At 31.7% G+C, this 16,611-nt stretch overlaps 2 protein-coding genes across 3 annotated transcripts; one reads left to right on the top strand and one right to left on the bottom strand.

Annotated features, from left to right (window-relative positions):
* Positions 1-604: 604 nt before the first annotated feature.
* On the top strand, positions 605-1,293 carry LOC100527144 (uncharacterized). The gene has a single exon (NM_001248614.3). It carries the CDS (start codon positions 667-669, stop codon positions 1,015-1,017), a length of 351 nt encoding a protein of 116 aa, NP_001235543.1. The 5' UTR covers positions 605-666; the 3' UTR covers positions 1,018-1,293.
* A 2,455-nt stretch (positions 1,294-3,748) lies between these two features.
* On the bottom strand, positions 3,749-11,039 carry LOC100793600 (respiratory burst oxidase homolog protein C). Of its 2 annotated transcripts, XM_003526861.5 has the most exons (12): positions 10,191-11,039; positions 9,648-9,810; positions 9,310-9,358; positions 9,035-9,148; positions 8,492-8,914; positions 7,943-8,326; positions 7,654-7,749; positions 7,383-7,498; positions 7,124-7,226; positions 6,783-6,856; positions 4,823-5,388; positions 3,749-4,157 (listed from the first exon to the last, which is right to left on the bottom strand). In XM_003526861.5, the coding sequence occupies exons 1-12, from the start codon at positions 10,816-10,818 to the stop codon at positions 4,048-4,050; spliced, it is 2,826 nt and encodes a 941-aa protein (XP_003526909.1). In that variant the 5' UTR covers positions 10,819-11,039; the 3' UTR covers positions 3,749-4,047. The 2 variants fall into 2 exon arrangements, 1 of the variants encoding a protein (XP_003526909.1); XR_001388644.3 differs by lacking the exon at positions 3,749-4,157 and having other exon boundaries at positions 5,323-5,388; positions 7,114-7,226.
* Positions 11,040-16,611: the final 5,572 nt, after the last annotated feature.

The following is a 16,611-nucleotide window of genomic DNA, read 5'->3' as shown; positions in this document are numbered from 1 at the left end:
AACAAATTATTTTATATTGTTAAATAAAAATATTTTTTACAATTAAATAAAATATATTAAAATAAAATCAACCAGGGTGCATTTATTCTAACTCAACCTATAATTTTAAATTTAAGTTTTAATTATACAATTACATTAAAAATTTGGAGAAAAGGTTTTATATATTATTCATAATAATGTTAGTTGACTTAACAAAGTTGTCTTCAACGTGCATAATTATATTTTATACTCTATACTAAAAATTATATATATGTATATATTACTTTAAAATTATTTTTCGCTTACAAGATCTAAGAATTTTATAACATTAATCAATAAAAATCATTTATGCACATGACCAATTACTAATTAGTAAATTGTTTTTGTAGAAGCAAAACTTCAATCACTCACTAATCAGAAGCCTACCACCACCTGTTTTGCTTGTCAAAGTCAAAAACCATGTTGACATGCCAATAAATATTTGTTCGTAATAGACAGAATAATTAATTAAAAAAGAGGAAACCCACCTACCGCGGCAACTTCGCGGTTCCTAATTAAAAGCCTCCAACAGGAATCTCATAACATTTTCTTTATATATATCTTTGTTCCCTCTCATTACCATTTCCTCAAAGGGTTGAAGAAAATAATAATTAGTAGCATAATAATTAAGCCAAAGTGTTCATAGATATGGAGGGTCTTCTGCCTCTTGTTTATAAAGCAATCAAGAGAAACAAAACACGAAGGCAATACGAGTGTCTTTCATCAGGAACTTCTCTAGGGTACAACATCAGCATGGCCGAGATGTACCCTCAAACTCAGGAACATGTCCTTCAGAACCAGACACATGCCCAGAAAGTGTTTCACCACCACCATAATGAAAGTCACAAAATTGGTCACAGGAGATATAACTCTGTTGGTGATCATTTCGATTATGGGTTCCAATCTTCTCAGATGAGAACAGGTGTTGATGCTCCCTCTTCGAACAAACTCGTTAGGTTTAGGAGTCAAAGAATGTTTTCATGTATCACTGGTGTTTAAGGTATATATATGTCAATTTATATATATCCTATGATATTAGTTTTCCCATGTCATATATATGATGTTGCACAATGTTGTGGCCTTGATTCAAATGATGTTGTGATTCTTGATTTGTTCCGTGGCTTTGCTTGGTTAGTTTTGTACAATGAAAGGTAGTATATATTGTGCTTTTTTTTTGGCGTCAAGATTCTTTGGTTCATCCTTGAGTCTTTGAAAGCTCTTTGCTTTGTTTAGGGGTATGAATTGTCAAGTTTAATTTTTTAAAAGGAAAAAAAATACATTTTTCATGAGCTTTGTAAGAAAAAAAAATTATTAGTATTTGTTTAATGTATAGTCTCTGCGCGTAAGATCTGACTTTTCTCATATTTTTTTAGCTCTGGTGGTAGGTTGCTTGCATTCACTGTCCTCATTTAAGTCACGGACTCACGATAATTTATAAATGAAATATCTTTTATATACACCGTCAGTTTTTTTTAGTTGTTGGAATTTTGAAAAAAATGTTATTATCATTTATGCGTCGTTTTCAAAGTTTATGATAACATTATTTTATTACTATAATTTATACTTTTACTTTTTACAATTTTATCTAATCATTAATTAATATATATATATATATATATATATTACACTTTCCTTCTTTTAAGATAAGCCTGGGGCTCGGATGATAAGTTCACGATTTGCAGCAAAATCAAAAGGTTGACCAAATTTTATTTGAATTGGATATATTCCAAGCTAAATGATTCATTGATTGCTTTTATAAATAGAACCAAAGGGTGATGTCAATGTGAGACATTTTCTTCCAAAGGAACCCAATCTAAAGGAAGGCAACGTCAAAGTTAAGTATAACCGCATCACTATCAGGAAGCCAGAACTGAAAATCCATCCATGATCTAATTAAAATGAAGATAGTTATTTATTATTACAAATATACAAATGACTTTCATTGCTACAATTTAAACTATTTGGAGTAATCTAGAGCCGGGGGAGTTGAATTATATTGCCAAAGGCTACGTAGAAAAACCTATAATTTGTTTTTTTTTTTAATTCAGTTTTTGAGAGGAGGGAAGGGGAGGTTTTATTCGGTTTATTATATATAAATCTTGTGCACATTTAACATTAAACAGAATAACGATAAGATTAGATGCAACAACTTATAATACGTAGATTTTATCCTAATAAAAGTTATGGAACGTTGGACTTGACTCTGAAGAAGTGGTATACGTTGACCATGAGGCATGACTCGATTTGAAAGAAAAATTCCATTATAGGTTTCGAGTGTTGAGCAGCTGATAAAGGCTTGTCAAGCCCAATGATGGTATTGGATCAAGATACCTGTTGGGCTAGATGCCCATGCTATTCTTCCTCTCTCTCTTTTTTTTTTCTCTTCCCACTCCCCACTTTTAATATACACCCAATTTAATTATTAGATAAAACTTAATAAGAAAATAAAATGATTTAAGATGTGTTTGTTTACCCATTATTTGAAACTCATTCAACACCAATCTAAATTTATGGGCCAGTCACATTGCATTGTGTAAAACAAATATAAGAATGTAAAAGCATGTTTAAATTTTTTCTTAAAATGAAAATCAAATTATAGACCTGGATCCAATTAGTGGTAAGGATATAATAAAATAATTACATGTATTTTTATATACCAAAATATAATAATATACTATATGTGTTTTTCATTGGTTGGATCATTTACACAAACTTAAGTTGACAACATTGATTGTTGACCGTCTTTCGATCCCCTCTCCCCTCTCCTATGAAATTTCCTTTTTTGAAAAAATCCGTGAAACTAAAAGAACACAATTATCTTACAAATATTCCTGATGCATGTCACAATATCGAGCAGCTTTTGTTGATGGAATTTTTTTTTTGGTTGATTGAAGCATGTTTACATATGTTACCAAAGTTTCTTAAGGCTTAAGGACAATACATGTTGCTAAAGCTGCTTAGGGCATGTACTACTAGAAAATGATTAGGTAAGACTGTAATCCCATTAGGCATTCTCAAGATGTTTGGTTTTTGTGGCTGAAACAAACCTGTGACATGGATAACAAAGTGTGATAGTAGGAAGCCATTGTTTCTAGAGTCAGTAGAAACATTCATACGATGAGTGACTATAACTTGCACATTGTTATCCGCGCAATCTCACGTGCATTATTTTGTAAAGAAAAAATAATCAATATAACACTTGTAATGCAAAACTATTTAACTATATATATATATATATATATGAATATTCATAATTATAATATATTTTGTACATATATACTAACATATATAAATTTTGTAAAAAATAATTAATAAATATATTGTAAAAAAAATAATAATATAAAAAACTATAAATTATTAATTTAACACCATGCATGGCACTGTTATTACCTAGCAACTTTAAGAAAGGTTGTTAATCAGTGGTACAAAAAGTAGGAAATTAACGACAAGGAGTAATGTTGGTGAGGTTTTGAGAGGGAGGAGCAGTAGATGGAGCATGCATGATGTCTGATGGCATAATGGAGTTCATTCTTCAATTGTTGTCATTTGTTTTCTTTTTTTCAATTATTTTTATTTAATTTGATTAAAACAATAAAAGTTACACGACAAAAATTGGTTGGTGGCAAGTGTGAAAGTTCTTTGAACAGACATTTTCTTCTCTTTTTAAAATAACTTTCTAAAATGGCCAAACTTATCATTTTTGTCAATGCAAAATGGTTATAGGTCATCATTTTCAGACATCGATCGATTAATATTTAAACAATTTCAACACTTTAGAGTTCATTATGCACCCGGTGAGTTCATGTAATGTAAGTGCTGCTACTTATTTCCGGTTGGAAAAATCATTCCCCTCCACGAAATGTTTATGCATGCAATCTTCTGCTACTTACTAGTCACTACTCGCACATCTCGTGATTCACTTTCGCAATTATACAAATCCGTAATTATTATTCCTACAATTATTATCAACAAGGACATGGTGGGATATAAAGTGGAAGACCATCTTGCCCTCGACAGTGTCCATCCTTATTAGAAATTTTCTTTGTGGAAATCATATTTGGTGTTTGTGTTGTGAGAGAAATCCGAAGCTAACTGACCAAGCTGTTTGGTTAGCGCTGGTGGTCCACAGTAAAATACCCCTGCATTATTACATTAACAGCCACACATCAACCACAAGAATAATTTGAATCTCCATCTTAAGCTAGAAATCATTGTATGGTTTTGATCATCTAAAACAATATCTATATGTCACATTTTCAAACTTTATCTCCTCTTTCCCGTAAATTGAAATATATAATTGTGTATAATGTGGTGATTATCCAGATTATGTACACGTGGTCCGAGTCAGACCCACATTATTTTCTCCTCTACCTAGATGATATCCATCCATTCAAATCTTTGGAAAGCTTCACTTTATTTTTATGTTGTGAAAGCTCCTCCACGGAGACAAAACTTTAAAAAAAAGTTAAAACCACATAAGCACAAGTAGACATGTCAGAAAAAAGGTAGTATTAATTTTATATTTTTTTTTGGATAAAAAACATTTAGATGATTTGGATTCCGAATTCATAAGGTCAAAACATGCCTTAAGGTTCATTAAACATTTATAGAGATATATACTGATCGTTCACCAATAAAATTTATCATTTTATTATATGAACAGTGAGAATCAAACCTATATTTTTATGAGATATGAATTGGATCTTTATCCAATACACTGGACCAACTTTTATTTATCTTTTAATATGTGACTAAAAACAAGAGAAGTAGTAAAGGAATGTTGCTTAAAGAGTGGGAAACTCACCAACACGAGATCGTGGATGACTAACCGCAATGCGCTTGTAGACAGCGCGCCAATTGGGTTTAGCAAAGTGGGACTTTACACGCGTGCCAGAGACAATATCCACGCCATTTTTAGCATGGTTTAAAGATTGCAACATAGCAATAAGAGCTGAGCGAGCATCACCCTCTTCATACACACTAGTGCAATAGTTGTGGAGCTCAATCACTCCCCTATGATCCTCTTCAGCCACCTCATTCATCACCCCTTTGAACCAGTCAAAGGAACCTTGCTCCCTTGTCACCCAATAGAAGTAGGCCCTCCTAGTGTTGAAGTTGCTCGAGCCACTTTTCTTGTGTGGGGACGACCCTCTTGGGGATTTATTACCAAACCCACTACTTGCTCCTCCCTCTTCTATGTTGCTCCCCTCTTCCTCTTCCATGGCCTTCATGTTATTTACTATGTCCTTCAGTATGCTAATCATTGGGGTGGCTCCAATTCCTAGCCCCACTAGCAAAACCACCTCATATTGCTTGTAGTCTTGGGCTGGTGCTCCGTAAGGACCATCAATTAGAACTTTTGGGAGAGCACTACATGATAATATAATGAAAATTGAAAATTACTTGTTCGTCGCTAAACAATAAAACTTATGAGATATAAGATTAGTTTAATGATTGAAAATAACAAGATTTAAGAGTAGGAATTAGAAAGAGGCTGTGAATTCAAATCTCTCACGCTTTCACTTATATTTTTAACAAAAAGTAATAAATTAACCGTTGCTGATAAAAAGAAAAATTAAGTAATAAAACTTGTATATATAAAATAAAGTACTATCATTTGCCTGTCACTATATACACAATTGAAGATAAGTTGTAAGAATATACTTCACACGATGGCATAAGGAGAAAATGACAATTTACAAGTCTGATTCAGAACTTTTTAAAGCGTTTGGGTTACGCATTTAGTTAAGACTTACGTGAATTCAAAATTAGTAAAGATGTTTTGGCTGATTACCTACCACGCTTATCAGACAATAAACAAGCATTTTCAACAAACATCCTTATCACCTTTTTTTTTTTAATAATAGTAATTTTCTCTAAGTCCTAAATCGAAATAAAAGCAACCATTTACTTTGGCCACTAGGACGATAAAAAGTCTAAGCTCGTGAGAAGGTGGCATCGGGAATGTCGGCAAACAATTATTGTTTATTAACCCCCAAACTAAATAACGACAACAAAACAAGTTTTGTTTAATTTGATGCCTAATGTTTTTGGTGAATGAGTTTCTAAGTCTAACCCAACTGGATAGTGTGCCATCCTCAGCCATGCCTTTTCTTTACATAGTTTTGGTTTATTGTAAACGATTGATTTTTATTTAACTAGAAAAATAAGAGAAAAAAATATAATGATAAAGGGTATACTTATTTTGTTGAAAATACATTATAAATTAAAAAATAAGTCTAAATAATTTATAATAATTAAATATATTTAACTAGTAAAAATTTCTAAAGAAGCTATTTTATTATTCTTCATAATTTAAAAGTTAAAAACAATATTGAACAAATAAAAATATCTAAAGCATTCTTTTTTAAATTGAAACAAACCCATCTAAATTATGTAAATTATGTGAGTTGTTTTTCATATCATACTCATAATCAAGAAGGTTTAAATGTATACAAATTATTGTAAATTTCTTTGATACCTAAGTTCAATTCCTACTCATATATCTCTGGTAAATTATTCAATCACATGATACAGTTGGCGTTTGTGTTCCGTTTTTGGCATGCCAATACCATCACATTTTTAATTTTTTTTTTGAGTAAAGTTATTTTCATAATACTTTTTTTTATAATAATAGAGATAGATAAGAAAAAAATAAATAAATGATGTGACAAATAAAATAAAATTATAAAAAAATCTTGTGAAAAGAATAATATTTTTCATTTAAAATGTGATATTTTCCATTTTAAATGTGGCTTAATTACCTCGGACTTCTATCTCCTTGCAAGTATTCAGCTCTTAGAAGTCCACTCTTGCCGTTGTCAGGTGGCTGGCAACACTGAATGAAACAAAAAGTAACAAACTAGCTGATCAGAAAAAGATTCATCAAATAAAAGTTAATCAGAAAAAGAGATCACAGATTTGAATGAAAATGAGATTGCACGTAGAATTGCCAATAAATTAAAATAACAATGAAAAAAATAAAATTTATGTGATATTACACCCACAGATAAACAGATGTAATAATGTAAGGATTTGTGAGTTTTGCTATGTAAATTAGTATTATCCAAACCATAATATCCTACAAAAGTTAACCTGAATTCACCTCTGAGAACTTGACTTTGAGACTCCGGGTCCAATCACCAAGTGTTCTGATATGAACGCTAAGGTAGTCATCACCAGGGGCGGAGGTTATAGAAAATGGATGCCTGTGAAATCATAAACAATATTTAACTAAGAAGAACTTAGATATTGGGAAATAATAAGACGAAAAATAGTGGGGGTACAAGCACCTTGAGGGTGGTATTTAGATGCAAAATTAAATATAAAAGACAATAGATATTGAACTATCTTCAAATTCATACCATTCAAATGGAGACACAGCAGCACAATTGAGAAACATGTATTGTCCACTCTTGTATCTAAATCCTTGGGGCTTTGACATGTGCAGAGACAACACATTTCCAGGATAAACAGCCACCTTCAAATTGTGCAGTGAAAATGTGGTGAGACATACCTTTCGAGAATCTTTTTATGTATCCTATACTTTATAGATTAGCCAAAAATTTATTCAATGGAATTATGGAACCATACATTTATTTCATATAATGAGTGATTAAATTATTCGAGGCTCACCTTTAATATTCTCACAGGCTTGATGCTTGATCTGAGTGCTCTAGTCAATCTTTCTGATACGTAAATGATGATGGGAATAGCCAAATACATCCAGGTCTACAAAACACATATAACAAGTTCCCACAGTATTAATCAGAAGACACTAACAATGAAAAGGGTTTTTAAACTATCGTTCAATTGTATACGGTCATGTATAATAAGGTTATTAGTTTTTATAATAACTACTTAAAAAGTCGTACTTACAGATGTAAAATGTCTATAAAGAAAAAAACTGAAGGAAGGTGCTAACCGTTTTCTTGTACCATTCCTTGGTCAAGTAAAGTTTGATTCCGTGCACAATGAGCAGTGTATAGACAATGACAAAGAGATGATGTGAGTACCAGAAGGCGTTGAAGCCGGTGAGATTGTCGAGGGGTTTGGGTAGCTTGACCCTGCCTCTCCTGAACCAAGGGGTGGCTAAAGTGAAGGCTATTGCCATTAGAACAACCATGATAATCCCTGTTACTCCTTCCCATGATTTGACAAAAAACCAATAACTTGATGGTTGATCTCCGAAAAAAGGTTCCATGAGCTTGTACTTTTCACTACTTGCATCAAGAAGGCGAGGAAAGTCACAAGCAAGATGGTAGATGCCATGTATACCAACTCCAATTGTTACTGCCACAGCTATACACTGCAAAAAATATTCTCATTATGTGCTTACTACTTCAACTTTCATTACCTTATTGACTTATGAAAGCTACTAAGTCTCAACAAACATTTGAACAAAGTAGATACATATGTTCCTTTTTAGTCACACTCAATTCTCAAATGAACAACCAGCAGTAAACATTATTACCTTGTGGAAATTGAGGTTGTCATCAAAAGGAACCATAATGCCAAGCTTGGTCTTATTCCTTAGCCAAGTGATGGTGTTTCGGCAAACCGGTAGCAAGATAATAGCCATGTTCAATTTAAGTGTTTCGGCTGCACCTTTGGCCATGCATACACAATGGCCCATCACCTCATATGCAGGTTGTCTTCTATACTGCACAAATTTGTAGGCAAATAGACCTAACATCACGCCAATCCACAGTAGCAATACCCAAGTTCTCTGCCAATTATCCTGCAGGAAGTACTTGGTGCTTTTGTACCACCTCTTAATAGGATTGTCTTCATCTATAGGCTTAAGCTTTAAGCTTAGCATTTGACTCAGGTACTTGCTATCTCCTCTAGTAGAATGGGTTGGTCCATGCAACAAGAGCATCTCTAGATCGTTTACCTGTTTTCACATTAATAATCACCAAATGGCCAAAGAAATGTGGCTAAGATGAGAATCTATAATAGTGAAACATTTTGATTCCTATCTTAAGACTAATAGGCTTATCCAATTACTAATTACCATGATAAATCCTGTGTCTTCAGGGTCTAGTTCTTCCATGATCAAAGCCGCATATTCCTCTGCCTGCTTCTGTATGTTTGCAAGTTTGTTGGTAGTGGCGCTAAGGCAGATAATCTGAAAATAAATTTGGTCACACAATCAAGGAAAATCCTATTCCAGAGGGAACAGAATGCAAACCAGAAAAAAGTTTAAACTACTTTACTAATTCTGTGAGTCGATGAGACTAAAAAGTACCAACATTTTAATTCCTTAGTGGTGAATTTGTGATGCCATACCTCTTTAATTTCTTCCTCCGTGATTCTTCCATCTGCATCTTTATCAACCCTGCATTCCAAATTAAACTTGGTAACATATTCAACACACTCTTTTTTCATTTACACTTTAAAAAGCAAAGAATTAATGTATGTTTGGATTAAAGTTTGCAAACTATTTTTAATGAACTTCATTTTACAAATTAAGATCCCAAAAACAACCTTCTCTCTTCTTTTATTTCAAACTGAGTTTTAAGGGGAAATTAAAACAAAACTCAGTTTACAATCAGACCTAACTGAAAACCAAACAAGAGACCTTTTCGGTTTTACTTTTTGAACAGAATTAAAAACCAAAGCCTTACATGTCAAAGAATGTTCTGAGCCTAGAATCGAAACTCTGGTCAGAAACCTGGTCCCAGAAGTCCTTCAACTGGGCCTTGTTAATGGAATCCCCTTGAATTCCCCTCCTCCTAGAAAGCGCATCAAAAAGCTCCCCTGCAAAGGCCTCTGATTCCTTGTTCATCCCTACAATTAAAACCAAACACATCTCAAAAACCACTCCATACACCAACAAACATTTGAAGCTAAAAAGGTGAAAAAAACACGAGAAATTATTACATGATTCAGAACCACCACGCGTCCATTTTCATTGCTAATCTCCATGTGACAGACAACTGAATTCTGCTCAATTTACGAGAAAGAATCAATAAAACTCAGTTATGCGTCACGTGGAGAATATCTGTGACCACAACAGTCTGGTGATCACTACTAATCTTCATGTGACAGGTAATTGAGTTGAAATTAAACTCATTACCTGTCACATGGAGATTATTCGTGATCACTAGGATAGTCTCGGACCATGTAATAATTTCTCCTCGACCGGCGATCTAAAACTCAAATTTTACCTATGCACTTGGCGAAGAGAGAGCGATGAAGGTATCCATTGGTGGAAGCAGTGAGAGCATCGAACTGTCTTTCAACCTCAACCCACCCAGCATCAGCATCAGTAGTCTTGATGCTGATAAACTTGAGTCCCTTGAGAGCATGAGAAGCCGCAGATTTGTTCCTGTCATAGTGAACTCTCGCAGCAGGTGCAGTTTGCTTCGACAAGGAAGCCAAGCGCTTCAGCTCCTGAGACACTTGTTGGATCCGAATGGAAGCACTTCTCACAACGGAGGCACCGAAGGACCTTTTCTTCTCCATACCTTTGCCGAGAAGAATGAGTTTCTCGTCTTCTCCTTGGTCATTGTTAACGGTTTTGACGCTGTGAAGTGCCACAGAGCCACCTTGGATGTCCATGGTGACCTCAACGTAGTCTCCTTCATCTTGTTGTTCCTCTGGGGCAGAGATGGAAGCAGAAGCAGAAGCAGAAGCAGAAGAAGCGTTGCTCAACTTGGAACTTCTTCTTTTGTTCAGTGGTCCACTGTGAGGTAAAGGTGCCCTTTCAGCAGTGGCAATGAGTTCTATGTCAGAGTTACGGTGGTGGTGATGTGAATCTCCAGAATCTCCTCCAACAACCTCTTCTGTTACCATTTTCTTATTCTTGTCACTGTGAGTGTGTGTCTGAGGTTTCCCAGATGCAGATTCTTATGCAAATTGAAAGTACTGGCTGAGATACCGAAGATCCTTCTTCTTCTTCTTCTTCTTCAGTTCTCTCTCTGCACACACTTTATTTGATAAGGCTTTTTCAATGTATTTTCTTGATAAAGATGCAGTAAACAACTTGGAGTTGTGTGTTTTAATATTCTTGTAATTTTGATTATGATTATAATAATATTAAACGGAAGAAACAGAAAGACTTAATAGAGACAAAAACAAATGTTTTTTTTTTTTATAAAAAATGTTAATATAATAACAATTTTTTGAGTGATACATAGGAATTATTAATTAATTTTGTTAGTGATTAATTTTTTTAAAAAAATTAATTGATCACGTGTTTCTTTTTTTAATTATATTTTTCTCCCACTCAATCTTTAAAAGAATCCGATAGTTTCATTCGAAGTAATGATCGTTGCTAGTTAATAAGACAATTTAATATATTTTTTGAAGACTTAAAAATATGCTTTTCGAAGACACTTTTATGTACCAAAAATATACTTTTTTGAAATTTGAAGAGACGGTTTATTATAACAAATTAGAAAAACTTAAAAGTTTGCAATTACAAAAAACTGATGTTGACTCGTAATCTTATAATCTCATAACTTTTAATAAATTTTAACAAATAAGAAAGAATTTATTATTTCACTATATTAAATAAGTATTGCATTATTTAAGAATTGATACTAATGATTGGGAAAAAAATTAATCATACAACTATTGTCTCTTCCATCTTACTTTTATTTCATTTGTTTTCCTATTTCTCTATTACATCTATTACTGCTATAGGGCATTTATTGCTATGGGTTGGTGGTTAATGTTTTGTAAGCCGGATTTTTATGTTTGTAATCGAGCAGTTATAAAATCATTTTGCTTATAAAAAGAAAAGACTTACATCTATCAATTCACCCCAATATGGGTTGATGGAATATCTAGAATCTAATGATAGTTTAAGAGTGTCAAAATGAACAATACACTATAGGTGTGGTGAGTCAAATAATGCAACCACTTGAAATCATAATAAAGTATCAAGAGAAAAAGAATGTGTTAATTAGACTTGTGTGTGTCCACAAGTGTGTTTTTTTAACTGAAAATGAAAAATAATTATATTTATGTTTGAAAATTAATATTCTGTAGAATATACAGTTTGTGAAAGCAAGGTTATTATATTTCAAGAGAGGTAAGGTAAGCATTAATGTGAGAATACTAGTAGTACTCCTTAATTTCATTTGATGATTATAAATGTGATCTCTTGATGAGACACCAAATATTAAGTGAAAAGTAACATGAGATATTTTCGTCAATTGCTTTGTTGAAAGGAGGTACGGTAAGGTCGAAGACAAAGTAAGAAAATTCCAAAAGTACTAACAATAATGTGTCGCGGGCAATTAAGGATGAAACGCGTTGTGCCTCACAAATATTAAAAGAGCAGACACCGTAGTGGGATGAGAAAATAATAGGATAGGATACACATTACACAGTGATAATGCGTGACCCCTCCTACCACTTGGGAACCCAACGTAAGACATTGATTCATCAAATTAGGCCTCCTATTTAGCAATGATTAGAATTATGTTCTTGAAATGATAAATATACTTTTTTTTATCACTCCACTTAAATATTTATTTAAATATTTGATGAAAAATATAATTTTAATATAAGTTTTATGTAAAAATAGTTTAAAATATAAATTTTATTTTTTAAATTTATTATATTTTTATAATCTCATATATTAATTTTTAAAATATATTGTATAAAATTAAATTTTATTTTCACATAAATAAGAATACATATATTTATATAATTTTATTTTTATTTATGTATTATATTTATCTTTTAAAATATATATAATATATAAAATAAAAAAAATTATATAAATATACATATTCTAATTTATGTAAAAATAAAATTTAATCTTATATATTATATTTTAAAAAATAATATATGAAATTATAAAAATATAATATATTATAAAAAAATAAATTTTAAATTTTAAACTATTTTCATATAAAACTTATATTAATATTATATTTTGCATCAAATATTTAAATGAATATTTAGTATAATAATAAAAGAATGTGTTTCTCATTTTAAAAATCATAATTTTAATTATTCTTTAAATATTTTAAAGTTTTTATTTAAAAAAAAATGTTGATCAACTTTCTAATCTTGTCAATATTTAAAATTTAACAATAAAAATCACTTTTTTACTTGAATTAAAAAAAAAAGAGAATCAATTTTAGTGAAATAGGAAAACAAATTTTACAATTAAATTATGAAATTAATTAATGTAAGCTATTTTGGACCGCAGTGCAGCTTAAAATAAGGCGAATCCCAGGATCAAAAATATAAACAATTTGTCAATTTGGGATATTTCGTCTTTTCCAGTAACGTTTTTAATTACTTTCTTTAGTGAAACCTACAAAGTATATTTAACAACTTACTGTACTTTGTTAAAAATAAAAAAATAATAAAACGAAGGTACTTTAGTGGATTTATTTGCCTAGGAGTTTTAATCATTCAATATATTTTGTTTTCTATTCTCTTATTTAATCTTTCTATTACACAAAACGTGTTGTATTTATATATATATAAAAAAAAAAGTATATTCCAGTCAACATTGAGCTATTACTAGACCTGACAGATTCGTTAACCGAGTTGTTGTGGTGCATATATATTTTTATAGCCCGCAGGCCCCGCACCAATTCATCGCGTTTCATGCCATGATGCTCGGCACACAAAGGTTGAATACCATTGAAGCATTGGAACTTCACCAATTCGATTTCTTTTTAATAAATCATTTCGTGTTATTTCTCGTCAATTTTCTTTTAATCGAATGATTTTAACGAGTAACTTGTGTTTGAATATCAGATTAAAAAAATGATTCTTTTAAACTTACTTCATGTAACTTGATTCCTTCTTATCACTAATTAACCAAACTATGCTATGAGCGTGATCGTAAGAGATTACGAAAGAACTATCCATGGAATTTAATTCAACCAAAAATTGGTTTGTTGTCCTTCTAATTGGCTGGAGACCTTTGCTCAATAAAAAACTGTGTTGTGAAACTTTGAAGAAAAAAAGAGCAAAAAAGTTATATGCATATAAATTTCCTCTACATCAACATCTAGTTGAAAAATGAGGAGAAAATAAGAGAAAATTAGTCAAAGATACATTAAATGACACTGTAAAAATTTTAATAATGAGAAAATATATACGCACGAGGCTCTTCTAAATAATAGACACAAGTTTCTTCTATAAAAAAATATTTGTTTAGTATAGACAAAGAATATTTCATCTTTTACAAGAAATAATTTTGAGATAATTTTGTTCCAGCATTATGAGATTATTATGGATTAACAATTTTTTTTAAAAATATTTAATAAAATTACATATTCGAACTCAAAGTTAAGACTACTAATTAAATTAAAATAATTATATATCAATTCAGCTATATATGTGCTTCTTTTTGGGTGAAGAATAAGAGATATCAACCGAGGTTTAATTAAAATTTTCCGAACCCTTGGATTATATAAGTGATTTTGATTTTGTCACGTATCCCATGTTATTTTAACTTGTCTTTCCATAGCACTATTTTTTTGTTGCTTTCTCCTATTCTCCATTGTAAGTCGCCAGAAAAAATGACAAGATATCACACTGGACAATAGCAAATCTGAATTTCCAACTGTTGGAAGGAACCTCCACAACACATTTTTTTTAACTTGCTGTTAAATTATAATTTGGTTCATGTTATTCTATTATATTTTCTGCATTTCGTTTTGAATCCCATCTGTGTCGAGGGATAGCAGCAAAAAATAGATGTTCTCCCAGACCCATTTTCATTTGCTGAGAAAAAGAGGAAAATCGAAAGCCCCATAACAGAATTGAGATCTCGTTGTTAGGGATGCTATACTTGAGTCACTGGAAGTGAAGGTTCAAAAGGTGGTCGACTTTGCCGCCAGCATTTGTTTGTGAAAAGGGAAAAGAAACGAAATAAGAATGAGGCAAATGATACGGTGAGTTTTGATGAGTTGATCGATCTCAATCATTCATTTTAATCCTACAGTGAGTTTAAGAGTATGTAAGTGAAAGGGTGAGTTTATGGGTAAGCCTTCAATTTAATCTCAATGCACATTTAATTTGACTGTCTATCTTCTTTTAATTGGAAACTTTTCAATTATTATGAATGGAAGAAGATCTAGATCCAAAAGAAACACAAGACTTTATTAAACACACGTCTGAGCAAAGATTTGACCATAGATTTATATAACTTGTTTTGTTAAAAACCTTTTAAGAATATACTATTGAAGACATCAAACTCTTAGGTCAATACTTTAATTATATATATCACATGGTACATACACAAAAAAGTAAGCACATCCTTGGCTTAATTTTAAGAATGTTAATATGGGATCCTTTGGTGAACGTGAGGGCCCAGTCCCCTACTCCACGTACAATTGAGGTGTGGATCATCCATTCATCCGGTTGCTGTCATGAATAGTCCTAGCTTGATGTTGAGGGTCATATTTAGTTGTCCATCAAACAGGACCACAAACCAATTATTTTCTAATGCTAGTATCTCGTTTGTTCGATCAAACAACACTTCATCCACTTGTGGAATATCTAGAACAGAACTTCAAATCCCATTAACTAAGCCTAAATTCTCTTTTGTCATCTATAGGTTCTTTGTCCAACATACCATTTTATTAACTTTTCCTATTTTTCCCTTTTTTGCAATGGAAAGGCGATGCTGCATTCTTGATTCTTTCTTTCTCGTTTTGAACCTCCAGTAAGTTTGATTTTCTACGTACATAAAGAAATTTTCACATTACCATTATTTAATTCAACTATTTCCCAAGTCCCAATTGATGTCCATGTAATTACTTTATACACATTCGGGAACTTGAGGCTCGTCCTCAAACACATCCATAACAGCACCTTCAATTTTGCCTTCCATCAAACACTTTTGGTCATGATTAAATTTATGTGCAGACAATATAATCTCCAAAAAAGTTGGGAGCTGGCAGGCAACATAATCTATATGGGATGATTTTGCTAATTTAATTTGTTTTTTTGTACATTTCGATCCACAATCCCTACTGGCTACGGCATTAACACTGTGGTCTTATGTGTATTCAGCACATAGACGATCTTTAGTCCATTCATAAGGCTCCATTCAATTATTTCTTTGATATTGCATTTTTTTTTTGGGTTTGGATAGCTTTTTAATTATTAATTTCCCATTTTTCCCCAGTACAACAGTTTTTTTTAAGTGCTATTAGAAAGTGTACATGTCCATTGTGGTCCTTCAAAGATATATGTGGCATCACACCAGTTGTTATCTTATAACTACATCAAATTAGTCAGTTGTTCACTTACAATTACATCAAATTAGTCCTCTAAAATATGACATAAAATTGGCCCGTACGTAAGCGTCATGTTTTTGCTATCAAATCGGCGTTTGAAGGATGGAAATGATGGCATCAATTCACATTCAATGGCCAATTTGATGTCAATAAATGGAGTATTAATGTTATGTATATCTCTAATATATATATATATATATATAAAAGAGTTATCTACTCCTATTAGAAATACATTGAAGAGAAAATTTATTGGACCAACATAAGGATAAAACAATTAAAGTCCTTAGATTCATAAAAAGAATGTTTGTTATTAATATTCATAAAATAAAAAGATCTCACATGTTGATAAAAAAAAGTCACATGT

This window comes from Glycine max, chromosome 6 (assembly GCF_000004515.6).
Source record: "Glycine max cultivar Williams 82 chromosome 6, Glycine_max_v4.0, whole genome shotgun sequence".
Lineage (NCBI taxonomy): Eukaryota > Viridiplantae > Streptophyta > Magnoliopsida > Fabales > Fabaceae > Glycine > Glycine max.
The sequence above is the reverse complement of the archived record's forward strand: the minus strand, read 5'-3'. Positions and strand labels throughout refer to the sequence as shown.